The sequence below is a fragment of the Rhizophagus irregularis genome, chromosome 4 (genome assembly GCF_026210795.1).
Source record: "Rhizophagus irregularis chromosome 4, complete sequence".
Classification (NCBI taxonomy): domain Eukaryota; kingdom Fungi; phylum Glomeromycota; class Glomeromycetes; order Glomerales; family Glomeraceae; genus Rhizophagus; species Rhizophagus irregularis.
The window spans coordinates 3,872,304-3,898,501 of NC_089432.1; the positions used below are offsets into that span (position 1 = coordinate 3,872,304).

At 28.7% G+C, this 26,198-nt stretch overlaps 7 protein-coding genes across 7 annotated transcripts; 3 read left to right on the forward strand and 4 right to left on the reverse strand.

Annotated features, from left to right (window-relative positions):
• Positions 1–75: 75 nt before the first annotated feature.
• Positions 76–435, reverse strand: OCT59_024148 (uncharacterized protein; the record flags this gene model as incomplete). The annotated part of the gene is made up of 1 exon (XM_066135216.1): positions 76–435. One exon carries the CDS (start codon positions 433–435, stop codon positions 76–78), a length of 360 nt encoding a protein of 119 aa, XP_065991262.1.
• A 676-nt stretch (positions 436–1,111) lies between these two features.
• OCT59_024149 (uncharacterized protein) lies at positions 1,112–1,396 on the forward strand (the record flags this gene model as incomplete). Its single annotated transcript, XM_066135217.1, has 1 exon — positions 1,112–1,396. One exon carries the CDS (start codon positions 1,112–1,114, stop codon positions 1,394–1,396), a length of 285 nt encoding a protein of 94 aa, XP_065991263.1.
• Positions 1,397–1,864: 468 nt separating this feature from the next.
• OCT59_024150 (uncharacterized protein) lies at positions 1,865–3,340 on the forward strand (the record flags this gene model as incomplete). Its single annotated transcript, XM_066135218.1, has 2 exons — positions 1,865–3,023; positions 3,126–3,340. The coding sequence occupies 2 exons, from the start codon at positions 1,865–1,867 to the stop codon at positions 3,338–3,340; spliced, it is 1,374 nt and encodes a 457-aa protein (XP_065991264.1).
• Positions 3,341–10,162: 6,822 nt separating this feature from the next.
• Positions 10,163–13,610, reverse strand: OCT59_024151 (uncharacterized protein; the record flags this gene model as incomplete). Its single annotated transcript, XM_066135219.1, has 5 exons — positions 10,163–11,140; positions 11,219–12,048; positions 12,349–12,509; positions 12,900–12,990; positions 13,067–13,610. The coding sequence occupies 5 exons, from the start codon at positions 13,608–13,610 to the stop codon at positions 10,163–10,165; spliced, it is 2,604 nt and encodes an 867-aa protein (XP_065991265.1).
• Positions 13,611–14,292: 682 nt separating this feature from the next.
• Positions 14,293–15,996, forward strand: OCT59_024152 (uncharacterized protein; the record flags this gene model as incomplete). Its single annotated transcript, XM_066135220.1, has 5 exons — positions 14,293–14,770; positions 14,857–14,952; positions 15,027–15,364; positions 15,430–15,671; positions 15,756–15,996. The coding sequence occupies 5 exons, from the start codon at positions 14,293–14,295 to the stop codon at positions 15,994–15,996; spliced, it is 1,395 nt and encodes a 464-aa protein (XP_065991266.1).
• A 2,025-nt stretch (positions 15,997–18,021) lies between these two features.
• OCT59_024153 (uncharacterized protein) lies at positions 18,022–18,870 on the reverse strand (the record flags this gene model as incomplete). The annotated part of the gene is made up of 2 exons (XM_066135221.1): positions 18,022–18,697; positions 18,776–18,870. The coding sequence occupies 2 exons, from the start codon at positions 18,868–18,870 to the stop codon at positions 18,022–18,024; spliced, it is 771 nt and encodes a 256-aa protein (XP_065991267.1).
• Positions 18,871–20,344: 1,474 nt separating this feature from the next.
• Positions 20,345–20,956, reverse strand: OCT59_024154 (uncharacterized protein; the record flags this gene model as incomplete). The annotated part of the gene is made up of 1 exon (XM_066135222.1): positions 20,345–20,956. The coding sequence occupies one exon, from the start codon at positions 20,954–20,956 to the stop codon at positions 20,345–20,347; it is 612 nt and encodes a 203-aa protein (XP_065991268.1).
• Between the last annotated feature and the right edge of the window lie 5,242 nt (positions 20,957–26,198).

Below are 26,198 nucleotides of genomic sequence, written 5' to 3' on the forward strand. Positions count from 1 at the left end.
GTTATCTTCTAGGGGTAAAAAAAAACTATAAACCACGAACCTTTACGACTGCTCTAAATCTTCCCTTCCCCTTTTTCAAACTACATATATCTGAAATCCAAACCGCTCAAGAGCTCCTTTTACTATAGTTAGCTTTTTTCTAGTGTCCGTTAACTCTTTATAAGCCTTTTGATATGCCTCCCATTCAAGTTCATGGAGGATACCCTCCTCCTCCAATGATTGGCCAAGAGCATCATTTGCTTTTTCCTTCTTTTCTACTGCCCTGTCGTATGCCTCCTCGGCTTTTTTATGCCGCTTCCAGAGTACTCGTTCAGCTTCGGCTCTCCAGATTGGGCTGACTTCTAGAAGATGTGGCCCGAAATTGCTACTTGGAATGCATTCCAGGATATGGCCTACAAGTTCGGGGATTACTGATACTACGTGCGGGGTATACATGTTATCTGTCCTTATAGATTACTTATGGTATACCCATTGTTCAATTACTTATTTTTTCTGATGGGGGTGGGATGGGGTTGGTCTTACTGGCTCTATAGTCCTTCTAGGGGCTTACCTGCTAACTTACCTGGTTTGCTATCTCACTGCTCCTAACAGGTTATTAGACGGAATCCTGACTTGTTCCAGATGTTCCGGATGTGGCGGATCTGGGGGGTAAAAATAAAACTTTTTCTGGGGGGATGTCCTCTCATAATTTTTCTGAAACATCTGCCACATCTGCCACATCTGGGACAACCCTCTCATTATATCCGTTATTGCTTCCTTTTCTATTGTTTTCTAGTTATTTGGTATATATATTTGTTCCAGATGTTGTCCCAGATTGTGGCGGATATATGGGGATTCCTGAGCCCCGTAGGGGCCATATAGGTACTGCGACGGGTCGTAGACCCGGAGGTGGGTGGTGCTTGCACCTTCCACATCCAGCCTGACAATACTTCTAATATACTCAGGTAAACATATTACTCTGACACGCAAGTATGATTCTGATGACTAATCCCGTCCCACCCCTAGAAGATAATTAGGTAGGACCGAAGGAGCACGGATCTTTGGAAAAATATATTCGGCAATTGAAGTTTAGGTAACTATAAATTAGATCCCGATTCAACAGAATGAAAAAATGACCACTCAAGCTCAAGTTATCCCCAAATTCGGTGAACAAACGAAAGCCTTCAGTATTGATGAGCTTAAATGGCTTATTGTTGCTGCTAAGAGTATGAGTGACCTCGATCAAGCCAAGAGGTATCTTTGCAGTTATTTCATTCCCTATGCAGATCCTCATGGAGTTTTCTGGTGGGACCTGGATAGTAAAAGTTTGAAACACATTATTGACAAAAATATTGGTAAACTTATCCGTCCAATCACGAAGGCATTCTACACACAACCTGAACAAGGACCCTCTTAAAAGACCGAGTTCAACATCTACAAGTGGTTTATGGTCGAGAATACTGATGTATGTAATGCAACCTGTGATCCTCATAAACAGCGAATCTTCAGATCCTTAACTGGCCAACTCTATCTAAATATCTTCCTGGGATTCCTTCACGTCTTGCATCTGATATCCACCTTTGAGTCTACAATTCACCTCGCGGTTAAATTTATCTTCTCTCACATTCAGGATATCTGGTGTTCGGGTGATTGGAATCTCACTGAGTATATCATCAAGTGGTTGGCCGGTGTATCTGCTGGAAGGAAGATGTACTCGATTCTCTACCTAAAATCTGGACAGGGTTGGGGCAAAGGTATTATAATAGATTTCATTTAGCGCAGCGTCCTAGGCACTCAACTTGTTTATAAGACCAGCGATCCTCAGACGATTCTTGGAAGTTTTAATGGGCAATTACAGGGTAAGGTCCTTCTTCTTCTCGAGGAAATGCCCACAGAAAAAAGCCAGTGGAATAATCTGTATCGCTTTTTGAAGGATAAAGTAACGAGTAACATAATGGAAATCCATGAAAAATACAAGACGCCAACACATTACAAGAACTTTATGTTCACCATCGTCCTAACCAACGAAAATGCTCTCAGAGTGGAGAATGACGATAGGCACACAGTGTTCTTAGATGTGTCACCATCCCGCAAGGGAGACCTCAACTACTTCAAAAAACTCAGTGACGCTATGAAATACCCAGGCGCCAGTGAGGCATTCTATGCTTACTTGAGAGCCATCGCAGACACTTACCTAGACTTCAATGGGAATCTGCCACCCATGACAACATCCAAACAGGAACATATCATCTCAACTCTTCCACCGCTATTCCAATTTATAAAGGACACATACCTCGTAATGAAAAATTATATGACCGACCTACCTGTTCAAGAATTTTATAGGGTATATACTTCATATTGCGAAACTCATTGCATTTCACCCCTATCAAAGATAAATGCTTCTAGAATCCTATCAAATGAGTTAAATATAAATAGTGATCAAATGTATATTGATAAGAAGCACACTCAAGTTTACAGCATATCCAGGGAGGACCTCTACAAGAAATTCCTCAGCAAAAACTGGATCCACAAAACAGACGAGATAGACATAGAAGGAATAGATGTAGATACTCCCGAGAAGCCCGCATTAGACCCCAATGCCTTGGATAAGTTCTTGGCAAATATATATAATCCAGCTAACAATTCACAAGATGTACAAGAAAAACCTGCTGAGAAAAAACTCGCTAAGAAAAAACCCGTACCTGTCAAGGAAAAACCCGCACCTGTAATTCGCAAGATGCCTCCACCGCTTTCACCCAAGCCTGATCACTTAAAAGAACGTCCACAAGAGTTAAGGGAAGAAAAACCGTCTGCCCCCGAGCCAGATAACTATGACGTCTTAGATGACTTGTTATCAGACTTAGATTCTACAACCGTGGACCCAGTTCTTGAGCAACAACCCGCAGAATCTTCCACAAAATCCGAATCCCTTGCAGATTCTAAATTTTCTACAGAACCTGTAGTAGTACTGGCTCCCAAAGAGCAACTTATTCCAGAACCTGACACAGAACCAGAAGTCGACCGGGATCCTGAACTAAAGGAAGGTACTCGAGCACACTGGACTTGGCAAAAAAGGCACCGATGGGATCGCAAGCCGTGGGTTAAAAATTCAAAGGACCAGGCCTTCGATGATCTCTAAAATACAGGTAAGGAATTATGGGCCAAGTACCAAGACGCGTCAGATGAATACGACTGGAAAATACTTGCGTTTGAAGTAGAGGAATGTCCTACAACGCGTATTGAGGACAAGTACCAGTACTACCTTAGGGAAGTAGTAGACTGCTTTAAGGATTGGATTGAATATAATGGATACTTATCTAAAACACCTAGCCGTAAAGAATTCGCGGATTTAATAAGATAATCGTAATGCCAAGATTATCCCCACCCCCTTTGGTTATGAAACTATGAGGGCAGATAAAGGTAAAGCGCGAGAGATCCCAAAGAACGTCTAAAAACTGATATGGAACGCCAGTGGGAAGCCGCCAATGGAATCATCGATGACTGGGATGAAGAGAATCTTGATCGTGTATGCAGCAAGATTGACTCCTTTTAATAAGATAAGCACTTCTTAGTTATCTTATATTTTTTGTATAAAAAACCTATATTACAACTGAACACAATTCATAAATACATTAAATGGTTTATTCAGAGATTGTCCGTGCTTTACCTATAAGACTGGATATCAAAGAATTACAGTATTCAGGCGCAAGATTTTCTAGAGGATCAATAGTAAGACTTGGACAGCGACTCCAATCCCGGTATTCGACACATAAATTCCAGATCCTGCTTCCCTATGAAAACTGGAAACCCAGTGGATGGACATCAGAAAATGAACCGGTAAGTCTCTTTTCACTGTTAGACCATTATGATGAAGCACAACTACCGGACGACGCAGACCCCGATTATTTCGAACGATTTATAATTTACTTTGCTGAAACTTGGAGTTTACAATCGATATTGATTAGATATTGCAATGATATTATTACGATATCATTATGATATTTTGATAAAAAATAGATTCGACGTCATTAAGTTAGTCGTAACTGTATTTAATCGACATCGATTAGTTCGATATCTCTGCGATATCACTGCGATCATTATGCGATGTAAATATTATCACGTAACCACATCGTAGTGATGTCATATTAACATTGAATTAATATTACAAAATATTTGACATTTTATTTGATATCGTAACCACATCGTAGTGATATCATATTAACATCAAATTAATATTGCAAAATATTTGACATTTTATTTGATATCGTAACCACATTGTAGCCATATCGTAGTGATATCATATTAACATTGAATTAATATTGCAAAAATATTAAAAATATTTTACATCTATTTGATATCATAGCCACATCGTAGTGATGTCGTATTAACATTGAATTAATATTACAATTTTATTTGATATCGTAACTACATCATAATAATATCATATTAATATCGAATTAATATTACAAAAAATGTTTTACATTTATTTAATATCGTAACTACATCGTAATGATATTATATTAATACTGAATTAACATCACAAAAATATTTTTATTGTAATATATGTTTATTATTTATTATACATTAATAATAATAATTTTTTATTAGTGGATTATTATGGGTGAGTGGAGTACGTTTCTTTTCTTCCTTTTTTTTTTATTCTTTTCTTCTCTTTTTTATTCTTTTCTTCTCGTATGTGAGTGGATGGATACGTCATTTTCAATTTTAAAATATATATATACAGTCAACTCTCTTTATAGTCACACATTTGGGACAGTCCATATTTGGTGATTATAAAGAGATGTGACTATATAAAATATTTCTTATATTTGTATATCATAATTCCGGCCAAAAATTAACATAATTTTAGCCAGAATTATACTTAAAACTTTATTGTATCATAACTTCGCCAATATTAATCGTAGAGAGATGATCTTACCGCCATTCGATTCGTCTTGATGAGACGGTTCTAATGGTATAAAATACGTCGAAATCCAATCACTAGATTAATTTCCGAAATTAAAAAAATATTAATGGTTTTTGTGTAATAACTCTGCCAATATTGATCCTAGAAAGACGATCTTACTACCATTCGATTCGTCTTGATGAGACGAATCTAATGGTATAAGATACATCGAAATCCAATCACTAGATCAATTTCCGAAATTAAAAAATATTAAATGGTTTTTAAGTAATAACTCCGTCAATATTGATCACAGAGAGATGAGCTTACCACCATTCGATTCGTTTCGATGAGGCGATTCCAACGAGCTATAAAACGTCTTTTTACAATCACTAGGTACCGAGAAATCTAGCAAAATGTTAAATGGCGCAGTAAACGTAAATCAAGAAATATTATAATGCTGATGTTTAACATTTTGTTGAATAACTCGTCAGCCAGTGATCAGAAACGGATAAAACTACCACCATTCGATTCGTCTCAGTGAGACGATTCTAACAAGCTATGATACATCTTTGTACGATTATTAGATGCCAAGTTATTTAATATATTCTTTATATAACTGTGATTATAAACGGTTCTTTTTAATATAAGATTTTTGAGGATAGGTGTGATAGTGACTATAGATAGATTGTGACTATATAGGATAGATTTTAATAATAAAGTGTTTTGAACATTCAACTGGTGTGACTATATAGTAGAATGTGACTATAACGGGAGTGACTATAGAGGGAGTTGACTGTATATATATAAAAAAAATAAAAAAAACAATCATGATTAATAAAATGTACTCTTTGTAAAATATATTTAAAATTTAATACATAACCTTGGGATAATAGTTAGAGCAGGTAATTCTGGGATTTTGTAAAGAATAATAAAAATGATAATATTTTTAAGTTAGTTCTTTCTTTAAATTTTTTTGAAAGTGTTTTGTTTCTTAAAATCATAATATTGTAAAAAAATGCTGGTTGCTACGACTGACAGATAACGACAAATTGTCAGGCTACCCCTGGACAAAGTAATTGGAAGGCGGAAAATGCCATAAATATTCAGCCCTATTTTACAACATTTTTTTCCAGGCTAAAGCAAATATTACAAAAGAAATTGCAAATATATTTAACAAGCAATAGATACATGGCTGTTGAAAAATATATTCACATTTATACCACAGTCTAACAAAAAAATACTCAAATCACAACATATTGTAAAAAAAATATGAAAAATATGCGTATATCCTATTTTCATACCTTGCTTAACAGCTCCACTATTTATTTAAAAAATGGCTTTTTTCTTTTTTGTATGTGGGTAGGTGGGTACATTTTTCCTTTCTTTTATTCTTTTCTTTCGTATGTGAGTGGCGGGTACATTCTTTACTAAAAATTATAGTTTTTTTGATATGTATTTGAAATCATTTTGCTATAATTTTGATATTTATTTTATATTTATTACATTATAATTTTGAAACTATCACAAATGATGTTATCTATAATTGTAATTTCATATCAAATCATTTTATAATACTTTTAAAATTGTTTTGTAATTGTATTCAATTAAATATGCAATTAATTTATAATTGATGTTAAATATATGTTGTAACTATTTTATAATATATTTATAATCATTTACAAATACATCAAAGATATTATGAATGCTTTATAAAAATATATTTAAAATGTATTTTAATTCAGTATATAATTACTTTATAATTAGTTATTAATATATTTGTAGCTTATTTATTAAACATTTGTAATTGCTTTTTTATATAATATATATGTAACAACAATTAATCCTAAATATATATATAACTTATTCTCTATTCACGATCAGTCAAGTTGATCACTTCAATCATAAAATTAGTATCGTCACGTTCATCTTATTTGTCTTTCCTGTAGCCAATGAAATTTATCAACAATCATGGGCTGTGTGACGTAAGAGAATACGATCCATTCAATAATCTTGAAGATTCCAACCTTTCATGGGATCAGCTAACGCCAGTATTTCAATTTCTTGTTACATTGAAGATCATATCCATTGTTCTTATGGTAATCCCAAGATTAGCGTCCAAATAACTCACAAGTCTTCATTTTTCATCTTCAACACTCAATTTCTTCTCTTATCATTAAATATTCCTAGAATTGTTAAATAAAATGAAAAGTTGGCGCTTAATTTTAGTATTTTGTGCTTTAAATCACATGATATGCAGATTCTGATCTGTTTAACCGAAAAAGTCAAAGGTTGGTTTCTATAAAAAAATGGAGCATTAGTAATATTTACTACTGTTCCTAATTTTAAAAAAGACCCTGATCCTTTTTTAATTACCTTTCAAGGCATTTCATTAGTTCTGAAGCATCTTGAAAATTCCTACAATAAGAAAAAATAAATGGAATATTAGTAATGTTTACTAATGTTCCTAATTTAAAAAAAGTAACTTTAAGTACCTTCCATCAGTTCCAAAGTGTCCGAAAAGTTTCTGCAATTTAAGAGAAGTTCCTGGCGGTTGAACCTTTCTTCAAAATTTAATTTTATACTAGCATCTTTTCAAAACTTTGTTATCAGAAAAAAAAAAAATTTTTTTTACGTAAAATTACGTGACTTTGATTAATCTTCATTCCTATCCCTATCTATCTTCTATTTTCTTCTTTTCTTCTTTTCTTCACCTTCATCTTCGCTTTTTCAGATTCACTTCTTGATGGTGACTTTACCAATACTTGTTTTTCTCCTACTTCTACTTTATCGGTCCTCCAATTTTCTTCTTTCAACCTTTTTTTGAAATCATCGTTAAGGGTGGTTATATTTCTGGAATATTTTATTTTGTTTTGCCATACTGATGACTTTTGGCTCAAAAAAAAGAAATTATTTTCTTTAAGCACCCAATCTTTTAAGAACCTGACTATATCATACTCCGCTCATATTACACTCACCACTTCCACGTTAATTTTTTTCATTCCATCATGTTGGAGTTCTGATCAAAAATCCCTTTTATTTCTTCCATTTAACCTTTATTTCCTTAACATTGGCAGGCGCATTTGTTGACGATGCTTGATATGAAATATACTTTATCTTTTCGTTTGTTTAATAATTTTTTATAATCTCAACAACTTTGTTCAGCGCTACATTATCTCATTTTAAAGGTTTGCTAGCTAACTCTTCCAAATTACCTATTCCTATATCATCATCATCGTCTCCATCACTGTCACTATCTACGTTCTCCTTTTCTTGTAATCACCTAGACCTTGATTCATTTCTGCAATAATCATTTCTGTGGGTAATAAATTTTGTTTATTCCTTGTCACCATATTTGATAGTCCCATGTAAATCCTTTCTGGAGGCGTTTGTAGCATAAGAATATCATTTACCTTACTGTGCAAAGAGTTTGCAGCTCTCTTGTCCTCTATTCTCTTCTTATCCTTATTACATTTCCCATCTCTATATACTGTCTTGAAATTCCTTACCATCCATATTTTCTCCAAATCATTTTTCTGCATGAAAGCCTGCACCGTATTTTCCATTGTTTTTGAATCACTAAAGTATCCGATCACTTTTCAATTTTGCGTGATCCTAATGAATTTAATGAAAGCTGCAGTATATTCTGTCTGGGGTTTTTTCAAAAATTCATATTCACTTGTTCTCTTTAATTCCAAGAGATCCTGCTTCAACCCTTCTGGCCAAGGTAGAAGTACTGGAATTTCTTCTTAGAAAATGGATTATTTGGAAATTCTTTATTAAAGTCTTTACCTAAATACATTATAAGCTAGAACAAGCAGAAGAACAACAAGGCCATACAGATAAAATTAAACAAAGGGCCAAGAAATAATGATTAAAGAACAAACCCTTTATAGAAGACACCAATACACTCCATCTTTTCGTTAGTTAGGTCCCTGACCAATTGCCATTTATCTCATTCTTGTCGTGCTTTCAATCCCGTTCTGGCATCAAACCATCTAATAAAATTTTTAAAAATTTTTGCTAAATACAAATTCCGAAGGTGCCATTGCTTAGGAAGCGAGCCATTTTCTAAAAAAAATTTAAAGAAGAATGTTAGTCAACGTTCTTAACAAAATAAAACAACAAAATAAAACTAAAAAATATAAAGAATGTTAGTAAACATTTTTTAATGAAATAAATAATAAAAATTTTTTTCTGGCTTTACCTTACATCCATTTTATCTTAAAAGATCCAAGGATCCATTTTCTAAAAAAATAAAAATGTAAAGAACGTAAATAAACATTTTTAATGAAATAAATAAAAAAATTTTTTTTCAGTTTTACCTTGCGTCCATTAGTTCTGAAAAGCCATTTTCTAAAAAATAAAATATAATGAAAAGAACATTAGTAAACGGTCTTAACAAAATAAATAAAAAAAAAAAATATTTCTTTTCTAGCTTTACCTTGTAATCCATTTCGCAAACAAACTTTTACAAATTTTTTAGTGTTGAAGTTTTTAGTATATTTCAAGTGAAAACAGTTTAAAAATCACTACAAGGCAAAGAAATTCTTAAACAAGAGTGGAAGTTTTTTTTTTCATAAACATAAATCACCAAAATTTGTGCAATAAATAATAAATATTTAGAAGAATTTATAAGAAAGTTTAATAATAAAAATAATAAAGAGATATAGATCTGGAAGAAAGAAAAATTCATTCGATGTTTACTTCAAGATCAAATATTTATGCTTATGTAGCTTCTGTGCCTATTATGCCGATCACATATTAGTAGGTAATTTATAGTATCGATTAGACTTTTAAGGTTAGTTGATCGTATACAGTATACTATTGTATCGTAATACATATATTCTTATCTTAATTAAAATATAATTATAATATATCTAAAATTATTATATACGCAGCAGAATTGGTTGTCTATTCTTTGCACTTAATATATCTTGCAGTTTTTCAAATAAAAACTTTTTTGTTAAAATTATTGAAAGAAACTGAACTGCTAATTCCCAAATCTATATAAGTAAATATACACATGACAACTATCGTTAATAATTTTCTCAAAAGACATACCTAAAGAACAAATTTAAACTAGAGTATAGTAAATGCCAAAACTTTTTGTCTTTGAATTTTGGCAGTCTGAATCAAGTTATTATATTAAATTTATAATGAAATTAAAAATAATAAAACTTTTTTATTTAAAATGACAAATAATTGTAATAAAATAAAAGAAAGTTTAAAAATTATAATGCAACTTAAATTTAATTGCTGATCAAATATTTAAATATATTATATAGCAGTATAATAAAAGATATTATGCAAATAATATACATTGGTTTTATCATGATTTCCATTTTCACAACCTGTTTTTCGACACTGATGTATAAAATGGTTATTAGGTTGGTGATCTATCCATTTAATTGCATAAATTCGACGCCAAGTTTGATCTGATAATTGCTGAAGTCTATATCGGGGACAACCTAATTTTGAATCATTAATACCCAGTGAAATAAACCAGTTTAACAATAAAAAAGGAATTTGTAACTGATCTTTTGTGTGGAGAAAAATTGCCCGAATTTGTGCATAAGAAGTTATTGTTTTAAGTTCAGTTTCTCTATCATCTGATATATCTTCTAAAACATTTATGACATCACCAACACGAAGCCTTATATTGGATTGATTATTACCATCAACTATAGTATAACTAATACTTTTATAATATTTTACTTTTCGTGATGTAAGATGTTCAGTACAATCAAGCTCTTCATTATATGAACGACCAAGTTCAGCAAACAAGTTGTCATCAAGATTTTTCTCAAGGTTATTAGTTTGCAAATCATGTTTAGTATATAGTCCTTGAACTTTTATATTAATGTAATTTTCGTTCATACATGTTATTTGCAAGGATGTATTATCATCATCTTGTTCTAAATCAAACTTAGATGGCAAAATGTACCATGAACTAAGAAGTGCATGTACACATTGGTCTTTTGATAACATGTTGAAATTTAATTGTCTTTCTGTATCATATCTTTTATCAACACCACCATCCAATAAAAATCTTAGAGTTTGTAGACAATTATCACATTGTACAAAATCCATCTCTATATTTTTCTTATTAGAATGAGGAATCATTGCCTTGAATAGTCTATGCATCATTTCTTTTGTAGGAACTGCAACATTTACCAGAGTTGCAAAATTTCGTGCATGCATAGTAAAATAACATAATATATGGAAGTTTGGTAATTGAGTAATTCTAGGAAAAAACTGTGAATTTATTTATAAAAAATAATAAGTAATTGACAAATTTTTACAAATTCTCTTATAAATCAATTAGATACAGACCTTTCCAACTTTTTCAGACCAATGTATTATATTTTGTTGTAAATCATTGTAATTATCTTCAGAAAACTCTTTGCAAAATATTAATGATGCCATTTTAGAAAAAGATGCCCATAAACTAAGAAATTGATCTATTATTTGACGTTTTGTAAATTTGCTTTCTTCAATTAAAAATTCAACAATTGTTCTATTTAGCATTGAAGTGGATATTAATGATCTATTAATAAGAAATGGCATGATCATACTTAAACGAAGATAATCAGAAAAAAAATATGAGTTTAAATGAGAAATAGGATTTTGTTGACGAGACCAAACTGATGGATATTCAAAATTACGCCATACATTTAAAAATTCATTCTCTCCTATTGAATTTAATATTCCAAATGTTGATTGCAACATTTCTTTTGCAAGTCCACCTATACAATGAAATGCATCATGTGGACATTGAATATGTCTATCACGTGAAATACTATCAAAACTAGAAGGTTTCTCACGAATTCCATATTGAGTAGAAAGTATTTCACGTTCAGCTTGAGTTTTAGCATTACTTATATCTTCAAAATGAGATGTAGTTATGTGATGGTAACATGCATATTTAACAATATCAAAAGTAATATCATGCAAATTATTATGATGGATCATACAATTTCGGCATCCATAATGTGCATTATGATTCTTGATTCCTGATTGTTCATTACCTTCAGGTAAATCACTTATTATGACACCCAATCCACCAGTAACCCAAACAGTTTGGTTACTAATTTCCAATTCATAACCATGTTCAAGATCTTGGATATCATTAATTAGTGGCTGTAACACCTCATCACATGAAGCTGAAAAAGGAATAAAGCCAATAAGAAAATGATTTTTTAGTTTTTGACGTAAAATCTGTGGCATATTTCCAATCTGCAAATAAATACCACCAATACCATGGTATGCATTACGAAATGGACCAAACTTATCAATGTAGATATCTAAAAAAAATTTGTAAATTGGTAAATTTGATGGAGTATTTTGTGTAGTTATATATTCAACTGGATGATGATGTCGTAAATCAATTGGTCTTGTGCTCCACTGCCCATTGATACAATATACAATTTCATTTATAAAATATTGAAAATTGCTGAGTTCACCAATATCTGTTAACCAAATATCTACTTTTAACACAATATTTATAGGATTAATAATTATTGTATAATCAGATATCCATAGACATCCATCATAAGAAGCATTTCTTCTTTGCTGTGATTTGAGTTGAAAAGGCAATGAATTATATTCAATAATATTTTCAATTCTAATACAAATATCATGAGAATCATTAATATGTAAGATTGATATAATTCGACCATAACATAATTGATTGATTGTATGTATATTGTAGTATTTGATGAAATCACCAAGATTATAAATTGTTTCATTTAATTTAATGTGTTCAGTACCAAACAATGGAGATTTGTGCCAGAGAACTCCATGCCATATTTCCTGTTTGTTTTCACAATATATACCTGATGGACCAAAGTACATATGTTCATGCAGCTGTGGATTTGATAATATACGGCAAAGAATATTTTTTAAGGGAAAAATAAAAGCTTGAGTAGTAGGTTTAGAGGTAGATGGTGTATTATGATTGTTAAGAGAAACAGTATATCCTTTAAATGGAAGGAGAGGTAACCCATTTCGATACTTTTTAACAGTTGCGAGTGAAAATGGAACATCATTTGCATTAAATTTGGGATGTTTAACAATATTTGCAAAATCCTTATATGCTTCAAAACCTAATTTTAAAAATATATATGATTAGTATAAAAATATAAAAAGTAGTACTGTAATTTTATAGATAAAAACATATACCTATTTGATGTTTTATAACCCATAAAAATAATAAAAATATAGTAAAATTAGGAAAATATGGTCCTGCATCTCCAGAATAACAATTTTGTTTTTTATTATTATCATATTCTCGTCCATTAAATTCCCCATTTGTATCACAATTTTCTGTAAAATCTTCGTCAATATAATTAAATTCTCCATAAATATCACTATTTCCATTTACATTTTCATCAATATTGTTAAGTTCTTCGCCAGTATCATAAATTTCTGTAAAATCATCATCAATAAGATCTTCGTTAAAGTCATTAAAATTGTGATAAGAATCTTTATTATTTTTGCTAGTATCATGATTATTATTAATACTTTCATTAATTTTATAATAAAAATTATTCGTATTTGATTGTGATGCAGTATTATTTTCACAAATATTTTGTTGCTTATCTAAAATGATAGTATGATTAGATATAGATGAATTATTATTTGAATGAGTATCTCTAGATTTATGCAAACGAATGTTGGATTTTTTATGTTGTTTTTTATCAGCTCTAATTTTTTTTAAAAACATTATTCTATAACTAAATTTTAACGTTAATCCTGAATTTTGATAAAAAAAAGATGAGAATTTTATATTAAATACACTATAAAATTCTATATTAGTGTAACAATTGATTTATTGCACAGGTCGAAAAGTGAAAAATCAGGCATCAATCAGGCACCAATCGGTCACCAATCAGGTACCTGATTGGTGACCGATTGGGTGCCTGATTGGCATTTTCGCCAAATACCGTCACCAATCAGGCAGTTTGCTAACTTTTGATCCAGTGATCAGAAAAGAATGAAATATAGCTCATTGGAATCGTCTCAGCAAGACGAATCTAATGGTAGTAAAATCGCATCTCTAGGATTAATAGTTAATAAATAATTAAATAAAATATAAATGATACATTTTTATTTTTATATTTTACTTAATTTCTCATCAAGTATTAATCCTAGAAATGCGATTTTACTACCATTAGATTCGTCTTGTTGAGACGATTCCAATGAGCTATATTTCATTCTTTTCTGATCACTGGATCAAAAGTTAGTAAACTGCCTGATTGGTGACGGTATTTGGCGAAAATGCCAATCAGGCACCGATTGGTGCCTGATTTTTCACTTTTCGACCTGTGTTGATCGGTATTTAACTTCATCAAATTAAACTAATAATTGACTTTTTCTTAAAAAAAATTCTTTTTTTAAAACCAAATATGCCTCGTGGTAAAGGAATTAAAAAAGGTTTTACTGGAAGACGACCTATAACTAGAAATACTAAAAATGCTGACAATGCTTCTTTAACTTCCAATATGCCTATTAAAAAACATCAAACAAAAAATTCTTCTATTACTAATACTAATAGTAATATATCTAGCGAATCTATAACTCCTGATGATAATATACTTACTATGAGTTGTCAAATAAATAAAAATACCACAAATACTCCTCCACTTGCACCAGTAATGAAAAATTCTTTTACTGAAAGTAGTGTACTTAATATACATCCTACAAGAGAGCTTACACCACTTACACAACTTGATTATGATGATCGTGATGATCACGAAAATAAATTTGAAAATGATGGCCATGAAGATACTGATAATGAATTGAATGCAACAGATACAAATTTTCGCCAAGATATGATACCTGACAGACCTGAAATTTTTATATCAAGTGTAACAAAGAGAACAGGTATGTTAAGTATAAATATATTATATGTAAATAATGTAATGATAAAACTAATATGGTAAGTAACTAATGAAAATTTTGATTTACAGAAAAGAAAACTCTAGATGAATTAATAAATAATGTAAATATTTTAAGTGATGGTCCTTTTTATTTATCAAATAAACATATGAAATTAGATGAAAAAAGTAAGTTAAAAAATTAAAGAAATTTTAAGATAAAAAAAGTTAAACAATTACTTATTATAAAATTCCTATAACAGCATCTTCAACTGTATCATCAGCCACATCAATGACAGCTGTACCATCATTTACATCGGCAATACCATCACCTGCTAAAAAATCTTTATTAACAAGTCATAACCAAACAAATATTCATGAAATTGAAGTTAATAATGAAATGGATACTACTACAACCGTCCAACCAGCAATCTCTCTTAGTAATCAAGATTCAACAAATAATTTAATGCCAATATTTAATGCTTTTTTGCAAGCATTATTTTCAAGTATATGTTCAACTACAGGATCTACTGTATTACAATCTTCTCTAAATAATAATACTTTACATGATCAAACGAATATAAATTTAAATAATAATAATGTAAGTGATTTTAAATTATTAATGAGAAAACTCAATTAATAATAATCAAAATTTTTTTTTTATAGGCCCAACTTACACAACTTGCAACTCTATTTATTAATGAGTCAAAAGTTCTCTTTTTTCGTATACGAAAACCAACACCAGAATTAATTTTAGCACTAGCCAGAGAATGTGCTAAACATCTTGGTATAACTAAAATAGATGCTGGCGATGTTAAAAAAAAAGGTTGCAGATGGTTTGCCACTTGGAGAGTAAAATTGTATGACGAATGTACTGAAATAGCATTTGATTTTCTGGACCATTACATGTAAGATATTTAACTGTTTTGTGATCAATGTTTATTATAATTAGTAATAGAAATTAATTGTAGTTTATTATTTATATCATATAGTGTGACCCAGAATAACCTTCCGAACTCCTCTCATCTTCAAAACTTTATAAGTAAAGATGATATTATCAAAGTTTTTGAACCACAATTAAAACAAGTCAAAAGAGATCATTTGTTTGAAAATCAAACATCATGGATTGCATTAAAAAACTACTTATCAGAAGTAGTTTTAATTATAGTCTGTTACTTTGTACAAAAAGATATTGATCGTACTATTTATTTCAGTGCCAGAAGAAATAAATGAACTGGATGGCGAAGTGCAATATTAACAGATTTGCATAATTATTTCCGAAAATGGGACAACACTAGCAAGTGATTTAAATATTAATAGTTATATGAATTGGTAAATTCTGAAAAAAAATAGTTATTCTATTGATTTATTCATATAATTTGTAATGAATTTAATGCAAATATAATAATAATTATATAATTATTGTAAATATAATTTCAAAATGCTTTTTATATAAAATAATTTGTAATATTTTTATAATTCTTTTAATATATAATAAAATACGTTACAAAATGCATTGTAAAATCATTAAATAATTTTTAAATTGTAATATTTTTATAATTCATTTTAGATCATTATGAAATATATTACAAAATACATTGCAAATTCATTTTATCTTAATGGTTTTAAAATATTTTTCCTAATCCTTTATAATATAGATTACAAAATGATTAAAAATACTGATATTCATTACAAAATAATATTACAATTATATAAGTATTATAAAAATATTGAAAAATCATTACAATAGCATTTCAGAAAAATATTCATTTTTAGCTAAGTTTTCTTTTCTTTATTCTTGCTTTTATTCTTGCTTTTCGTATGTGGGTGTCTTACTATGTTGAATATATAAACTAAAGTGTCCCAAAGTATTGTTAATATTGTAAAAAGATAATTAAAGTATACTTTAAAAAGAAAAAAGAAGAGACGAACTAAAATACCGTAAAGTATTAATATAAAAGACAAGAGAAAAGCGTATTTTTGAAAATAAACAAAAAAAATCTCATTAATAAACACGAATTTTGGCTATTTTTAGATATCACATGCATGATATCACATGCATGTAATTAAAGTGATTTTAATTGGTTAATTTTAATTTATTATTACATCATGCATATGATTTTATTGGTTAAAATTTTATATGATACAAATTAAAATAATTATTTTATTATATTTATATAATTAATATAATTATATGGTTGTAAAATAAAAATTATTTTTTATCCAAATTCTATTTGTAGTATCATGATTTGGTAGTTGGCACCTTTCTGAATTACAATTATGAATAAAATGTACTTTTTGAACATTATCTATTACAGTAATTGGAAAAATACATCTCCATTTATCTTCTGTTGCTTGGAGACGGTAAAGTGGATATTTTAATACTGAATGTTCAACCATAGTATCTTCAAACCAATCTACAACAATAAATGCATAATATTTGTTATTGTTACCCTTATGTTGAAAGATACCTTTGATTATTGCATAAGATTCTTCATGATCTTCTTCATAAATTGTGATAAAATCATCAAGATGTAGGTGAACTTTTGAAAGGATACCATTTTCTTCTTCAATCATATATGATGCAAATTTGTACCAACTAATTGAAGAGTTTATAAGTGCCGTCTCAAACTTCATATCCACATAAGATAAAAACAATTCAGTTTTGAAATTATGTAAAGTTAAAAGAAGTTTATCACATTCCTGCTTTGGCATTCTTTTTTTTAATGAAATATTGGAAATAAAGTTTATTGGAAATATAACTAAATTAAAAGATTAGTAAATATAAATATCAAACATGTACTATTATATGCAATAAAATACTTACTTTTTGTATCATCATCATCGTCTTGAACTTGTTCAGTTGCTTCAGTTGAATATTTATCTTCTGTAACATACCAATTTAAAAATAATTGTCCAAAATTTGAATTTGTAAATCCAGTACAAGATCTATTAAATCTTGGATCAATACCACCATATGCTAAATGTCGAATTGCAAATAAAGTATTGTAATGCTTTAATAAATCTAAATCTATGTTTTTGCAATTAGTTTTTGGTACCATCCCCTTAAAAATATGATAGACCATTTCTTTTATACCAACTTGGGTGTTAATAAGTGTTCCAAAGGTTTTAGCATGCATCAAAAGATGCATATTAACGTGTATGTTTGGTAAATTAACAAAATTTACAAAAACCTATAAAAAGTAAAATATTGTTAATTATTTGAAATTATTCCACATTTCAATATCAAATTTGTAACTATACCTTTGGAAGGATTGAAAACTCTTCTTTAAGACATTGTTGCAATTCCTCATAGATATCTGATGTAAATTTCTTGTTAAAAACCGCTTTCATAGTTTTTGCAACATGTATCCAACAAGATATAATAATTTTTGGAACTGAACTAACTCGAAATGCATCAATTCTTTGTTGAATCATGGCTGTTTCATTACGTTTGATACTTGATTCTTTTAAAAACTGGTTTAACAAAAATGGCATAATCATAGCTAATCTAAGTAAATCTGACATCATAAAACTATTGTAGTGAGTAATCGGATTTGGTAAGCGAGACCATCTTTTTGGGATTTCAAAATTTTTCCAAATTTTGATAAAATTATCTTCTCCTTCTCGTGAAAATAATTCACAAGTTAATTTTAGTAGCCGCCCAATCTTTCTTGCAGTCGCATGATAAACATCCTGCGGCGTCTGTAAATGTCTTTCCCTTTTTAATTTATCTAAAATACTAGGTAATGATCGTAAACCATATTCCGTACAAAGTTGATCTCTTCTTGACATTATAGTTTCATGAGAAATTTTTAAGATTTCTTCGTCTGTAATATGATGATAACGTAATGTTGTTACAATATTCTGATTGTAAGCACTCAATGATTCTTTAGTAGTTTTACAAGTACGACAACCCTTATTTGCATTATGTCTAAATTTATTTTTTAAAAAATTTTAATAGTTGTCATAAAATTATATTATTATATTATTAACTAAGTTGAAAAAATACCTTAGTACTCCTGTCATATCATTACCTTGAGGTAAATCTGCCGTAACAACGCCTAAATCAGCAATTATCCATGCATCTTGTCCTTGGACAGTCATCACCTTTCCGTTCTCTAATTCCTTCATTTCTGAAATGAATGGTATCATAAATTCGTCAAATTTTCCTCCAAATGAGATAAACCCAATAACAATAAAATGGTTCTTTATTAGCTTTCTTTGATGTGCTGGCATATTTCCAAACTGTACATAAACACCACCTAGAGAATGGTATACATTTCTAAATGTACCAAAATCATCATAATAAAGATCTAAAAACAACTTATAGATTGGCATAGATGATGATGGTGGATTTCTAATAGAAATGTAATCAGATGGATGTAGGTATGAAAGCTTTACATTACGAACGTGCTAACGGTCATTACATTTATAAATTATTTCACTAATCCGCAATGAACCATCAGGAATATTTTGATGTTGAAACATCATCAATATAGTTACTTTTTCTAAAATTTGAGAAGTCATTATAATTAAAAATCGTTCGTCCTGTAACCATACTTCACCGGTAATAGAACAACGTTGTCTTGGTAACCCTTTTAAATTTCTGGGTAAATCACTATATTCCAAAATTTTTTGAATTTGTAACTGATAATATCCATCATGATTTTTTAAAATTGATCTTAATCTTCCAAGTTTTTTTTGACCATTATCATCATGATACTTTACTAAAAATGGCCAATTTTTTGAAATGATTTTATAATAATTTTAAAATACTACAAAAATACATTTAATACATCAAAATGTTTTTATTATATTTTTGTTATTATTTTGTAATTATATTGTATCTAGGTCTATAAAAATAACTCAAAATAATATCACAATAATTTTTTAATATTTTTGTTATTATTTTATTATTATAATATAATTAACTTTGATATTATTTTAATATTTTAATCTCAAAAATACCTTAAATATATCTTGATATATTTTAAAAATTTTACAAAATAATTGCACAATTGTTTTGAAAACCATTGTATCTAGGTCTATAAAAATATTTCAAAAAATTGGCCATTTTTAGTAAAGTAGTAAACAAAATCACCAGATCGGTACAATACTATTTATTAAAAATAAATAACTTTAATAAATATTATCAATGATAATAAATTATAATTGTATCAAAGTGTATTAATTTATAACCTTCTGATATTAATATTTCGTGTTGTCCAAAAAGTGGGGATTTCCCCCATAAATTTCCATGCCAAAATTCTGATTTTTCTTCAGAATTAATGCCGGGTCCAAAATACATATGCTTCATTAGCATCGGATTATTAAGAACACGCCATATAATTTCACTAATTGAGAGTTGATACGAAAGTTTTGATCCTCGTGAGGTTGATGGAGTTTTTTTTGGTGAAATTTTAATAGACTTTATTATTATTGGTAGGAGAGGAAGACGTTTTCTCCATGATTGGAATCTTTGGATATTTTTTACCATATGGGTAGGTTCAAATTGAGAATTGTGAATGATATCGACAAGATCTTCATATGCTTTCGTAAAAACATTATATTTCTGAAGCTAGCAAAATAATGCCGTAGTTGTATAATTATCAAAGTACAGTGCAAATTGACCATCTAACGCTTCAACGATTTGATGTATTTCTTCCTCTTCGTTATTACATTGCTCTTCATCATTATTACGTTCCTTTTCATCGTTATTACGTTTCTCTTCATCGTAATTATGTTCCTCTTCATCGTTATTACATTCCTCTTCTACTTGATTATTATTATCATCATTATTACCTTCATCCTCCTCCTCTTCGTCATTGTTTTCATTATTATCTTCCTCCTCTTCCTCCTCTTCATAATTGTATTCGTTATCACTTTCTTCTTCCTCTTTAGTATCAGATGAATTGACATTATCTTGCGAAAATATCATCTCATCATTGTAGTCTTGAGGATTAATTGATCCATATGCATTATCGTCATCATTAATGTCCTGAAAACTTAAATCATCTTTATGATCATACTGAAAGTCCATGTCATCGTTATCATTATCAGGTGAACGTACAGGCGAACGAATTGCCACTCTCTCGTCAGAATCTGTTGTCTCATTAGGTTTGCTGTAAGAAAACCGATTTCGAATTCGAATTGGCTCTATTGGCTTGTTGTGACTATATCGTCTTCTCATCTTTATAACAATTTAAAATAATTCAAATTTAATTAGAATTTTATAAATTCAATTAGAACTAAATTTATTAAATACTATTAATGTGTCGGCAAAAAAAAAAATGCAATTAAGTAATCAATTCGGTTAAATTACTGCCGATTTGGCTACACAAAATTTAGGGTCAATTATACCAGCTGTATATGGTTAATGACAATTGGTATGACAAATAATATTATCGAAAATAGTCATTTATTGAATGAAAATAAAATAAAATATATAATAATATAAAACATAATAATAAAATAAAATAAAACATATAATAATATAAACATAATAATAATTAAATAAAATAAAACATATAATAATAAAATAAAATAAAACATAATATTAAAATAAAATAAAACATAATAATAAAATAAAATAAAATATATTAAAATAATAAAATAAAAAATAAAAAATCAATGACGTCAGTGAGAGCGCCTGCGCTCTCGGTGGTAGTAAGGGGATCGGGAGTGAGAGCGCCTGTGCTCTCTATACTCGTATGTCCTACGATCCATCCTATTTCTCCGGGCGGCCCAGACTAATGCTTAAAATAAAGCAAGTATTAATATAAATGCAATGAATTAATGAAAAAATCAGTTAAATAATAAATACTTACGCTCCACTCTCCAAAACTCGTCAGAGAGTTCCTGGTAAAATCTCTCATCATGCAAAGTCAGGGTACGAGTGGGATATCCTTCAGGATTTCTGTTTATTAATCTCTCTAAATTCTCGTATCCTGACTTTAGCGCATTCCATTTCTCTCTACATTGTTTTCTACACATGCCGATCAAAATTATCTGGCCACTTTTTTAAAGTGATAAACTTACATATGCATAATATTGTGAAATTTAAAATTTAAAGTTATATATATACATTGTGCCATTGTCTGTTAATTTAAATAAAAATTTAATAATGAATTCTATTTTCATTGGTGGCAATAGCTTCTTCAATTTTACAAAGTATACTATCAATAATATTCTGGAGATATATCTATCCATGTGTCCTTAACATGCTTTTCAAGTATTTTTATCGGAAAATTTAATAAGGTTAAGTATTATCCATTATGAAATAATATTATATAAGATTATGGCTTGACCTATAACTACTTACATAAACATATTATTATGTAAGTTTATGAAAATTTGCGTAAGATTATAGATTAAAATTTAAAAATCGTATATCAAGAATATTTCGTTACTCAGTGATTGGATCTTTATGAATTAAGATTTGTTAGATTCATCTCATTAAGTGGATTTGAATGGTAATAATTACATTTTTGTAGGATCGATATTCGCACTTTAAAGATTTAAATAAAATTTATAATAAGTTTTGATCCAGTGATCGTATAACCATGATTTATAGCTTATTGGATTCGTCTCATTGAGACGATTCGAATGGTGGTAAATATGTATTTATTAGATTAATATTGACAAAGTTACAGGATTTTTTAAATCTTTTAATTTATCATTATATAAATCATAAATTTACTCAGTAAATGGTTTATATTTCTGAAAAATTCTGAAAAATATGAAAAATGTGAAGCATGGAAATTTGTTTATTGTATTTATAAATATAAAATCGTATAATATTTTTGTCACATTTAGCACGTGATGATCTGCATAATTTTGGTAAAACAAAGTGGCCAGATAATTTTGATCGGCATGTGTAGTTGGCCTGAATATGTGGTTGTTTCGTATATCACGAGCAATTCCACACTATAATTGGTTTTGGTCATGTAACCTCGTTGTGGTGAATAAGGGCTGATAGGCCCAACGACGCTGAATTAAGGTCAAAGCAGCGTCATCGGGCCATTGAATGTATACTGGAAGATTTGCGTTTAAGTTTAATGCTGCCATTATTAAATATTATTAGTTTGATGGGGAAAATGTCAAGAAAAGGCTCTATATATATGATAAATTTATTATGATTTCTTTGAGTTTATTTTTACGATCTTGTTTAAATTTTTTAGTTCTAATGCAACTTTACTAAAAATGGCCAATTTTTTGAAATGATTTTGTAATAATTTTAAAATACTACAAAAATACATTTAATACATCAAAATGGTTTTATTATATTTTTGCTATTATTTTGTAATTGCATTGTATTTAGGTCTATAAAAATAACTCAAAATAATATCACAATAATTTTTTAATGTTTTTGTTATTATTCTATTATTATAATATAATTAACTTTGATATTATTTTAATATTTTAATTTTAAAAATATCTTAAATATATTTTGATATATTTTAAAAATTTTACAAAATAATTGCACAATTGTTTTAAAAGCCATTGTATCTAGGTCTATAAAAATATTTCAAAAAATTGGCCATTTTTAGTAAAGTATCTACCTCCACCATCTCAAAAAACTCCATATAATATAAGAAATCAACTTCAAAAAATAATTAATAGTGAGCATATACTTGATTTAACTAGAAGGAAATTTCTAACTGGTAAGTTAAATAAATATAATTGTAATTTATATCATATATAATATTTGTATAATTCAATAAATATAATATAAAATTATTTGTAGGAACTATGATTCAAATATATTTAAATGGAAAAATGTTAAGTGATTTGCATCCCTCATTAAATAATCAATTCAAAATTGATTATTTTATTAAAAAAAGTCAGCGTTTCCAATATCCATTTGGTTAAAATGTTTTAGGTGTCGTACATGAATTTATGAAACATAATATGAGTGCAGATCCATATATACATTAAATATCATGAATTAATACAATAACTTTATTTGTTGCATTTAGGATTTTTTGATAATGGTCAATACATTGTTTTATGTGCTACTAAAGAACAAACAATAGCACTTTCTGAATTGACACATATTGAAATTGATATGGCGTTTAAAAGAATTTATGGTATCACAAATGAATGGAAAGTAACAGCATATTTACCTTGGGTACAGAAAAGTAAGTATAATTACTGAATTTTGGTCATTTATTTAATAAAACCTTTTATTTAGTTTTTTATTGTTAATTATTATATGAAGCTTTGACTTTTGCTCGAATATTTACAAATATTGAAACGGCTGAAGCATACCAAAATTTATTTGAAGATTTGTTTGGATGCATAGCTAGAAAGAGATATAGGCGAAACTTTTAATTTTCATCACATTCATGGCGAAGGATTAGGCTGCATTATTGCAAACCAATATAAAGGACAAGCTCTAGGTGAAATTAAAATATTATATATTTCAAATTATTTAAAAATTTTATTTTAAATTAACTTTTTTTAATAGGATTGGGTCAATATTTAAATTCAAAATATCCACACTTAACTCCTATCGAACATTTACAACATATCTACAAGCTCTGTCAGGTGCATTACAAATGGTAAATAAATATATTTATCTTATTTATAATTAAAACTATATAATTAATACAATTATTAACAATAATATTTTATAGGAACATTGACAAAAATAAAGCATTGTCAAGTGAAATTCGTAGCGCGATGTATATAGTTCCTAATTTAAATACTCAAAATGAAGTTTTAAAAATATTGCATAAAATTCATGATTGTGGTGAACCAGGAACAACAGGTAATTAAATTATAATTATTACAATTTAATTTGTTAATTTATATAGATATTAAAAAGAATATTCAATTTTTTATAGCATGGGTTAAAGATAAACTTACTCTGTAGGTTTTATCAGGAATATCAAGTGTGTTTAGCAAAATGGATCATGTTATCTGGAGTCAAACACCAAATAATACCAATGCTGGAGAAAGTGTCCATGCCAATGTAAATCGCGATGGACACAATCTTTCCCTTCTTGCAGGGATAGTTAGGTAACTATTTTTATATTCTACATAAAAAAATATAATTTTACTTATCTATTTTTTGTTTTAAGAGGACGTGATTTTGATAAAAGGCAGTAGGAAAGCACTGACGTTTATGAAAAATATAATGTTCCAGACACTTATCGAAATAAGTCAGAACTTGCACGGTCAATACAATCAGAGAAACGTGCAGGTAAATTTATTGAAAATCTTGTTATTTACTACTATTCCATAATGTTTGTTATATTTTAGTTTAATTATTTTAGAAAAAAGGCGTAAAGGTAGTAGACAGCCTTCAAATATGGCAAAGAAGCGAAAAAATAATTGCCATAATAAGGAAAATATAACTGAGATTATTGATTTAGATGATTTAGATAAAAACCAGCATATTGAGCAATGTCAAAAAGTAAATAATTTGGAGTATGATTTGTTAAATATTTAAAAACAAAGGAATAATGAAATTGAAAGAGAAATTGCATTAATTGAAAAGTGAAATCAACTGTTAAGTTTGTGAAATTTTATATATTACATTTGGTTTTTTATATTATTTATTCGCTAACTAATAATAAAATATATCTACAATAGGAATAAAGGGAACATAGTATTCTGATGATCATGTAACTAAATGCGCAGGAAAGATGATAAGTTGAGTTATTTTTTAGTAAATTTATTATTAGGAAGATCGTAAAGGAGAAAAGATTGGGTGGGAGAAATTTTTTTAGTAATTTTTCTGTTACTTTTTTTGCACTTTTTTTCTTAAAAATTAAAAATTTTGGCGCAAAATTACAGTAATAAACTTAGGTTTTGAAAAATGATTTATAATAAATAACCAAATAATAAATAATAAATTGTAAATAAGTTTATTAAGAAATAAATATATGCGATTAATTTTATTTTTACTATAAATACAAGTACACAAAAAATGCATGCGATTAATTACAAGAAGCTAATATAAGTCACATGAAATTACAAATCACATGACTTCGATAACTGTACTGTACGGTAAATTTGGATAAAATTTCGTACAGTACAGTAGGGATTGGAACTATCAAAAAAAGCTTAACCGGCTAATAACCGGTTAATTAAAGCGTCTAACTGGTTAATAGTCGGTTAATTAATCAGTTAATTAACCGGTTAATTTGTAATGAGGCTAATCAGTTAATAACCGGTTAATATATAAATTTTATATTTTTACGTGTGTTTTAGAGGCCTATTTTTTGTATTTTAACGCGCGTTTAAAGATAAATTTTTGTGTTTTTAACTAAATAGTATTATTTAAGAGTAATTTCTGGTAAATATTTATATTAAAATGTATACATTAGTAAAAAATTACATACAGTATATTGTAATTACTTACTACCCAGTCATGCAGTGGTCACCGGTATCAGCACTAAGTTGAAAAGTTTTTTAATTATATT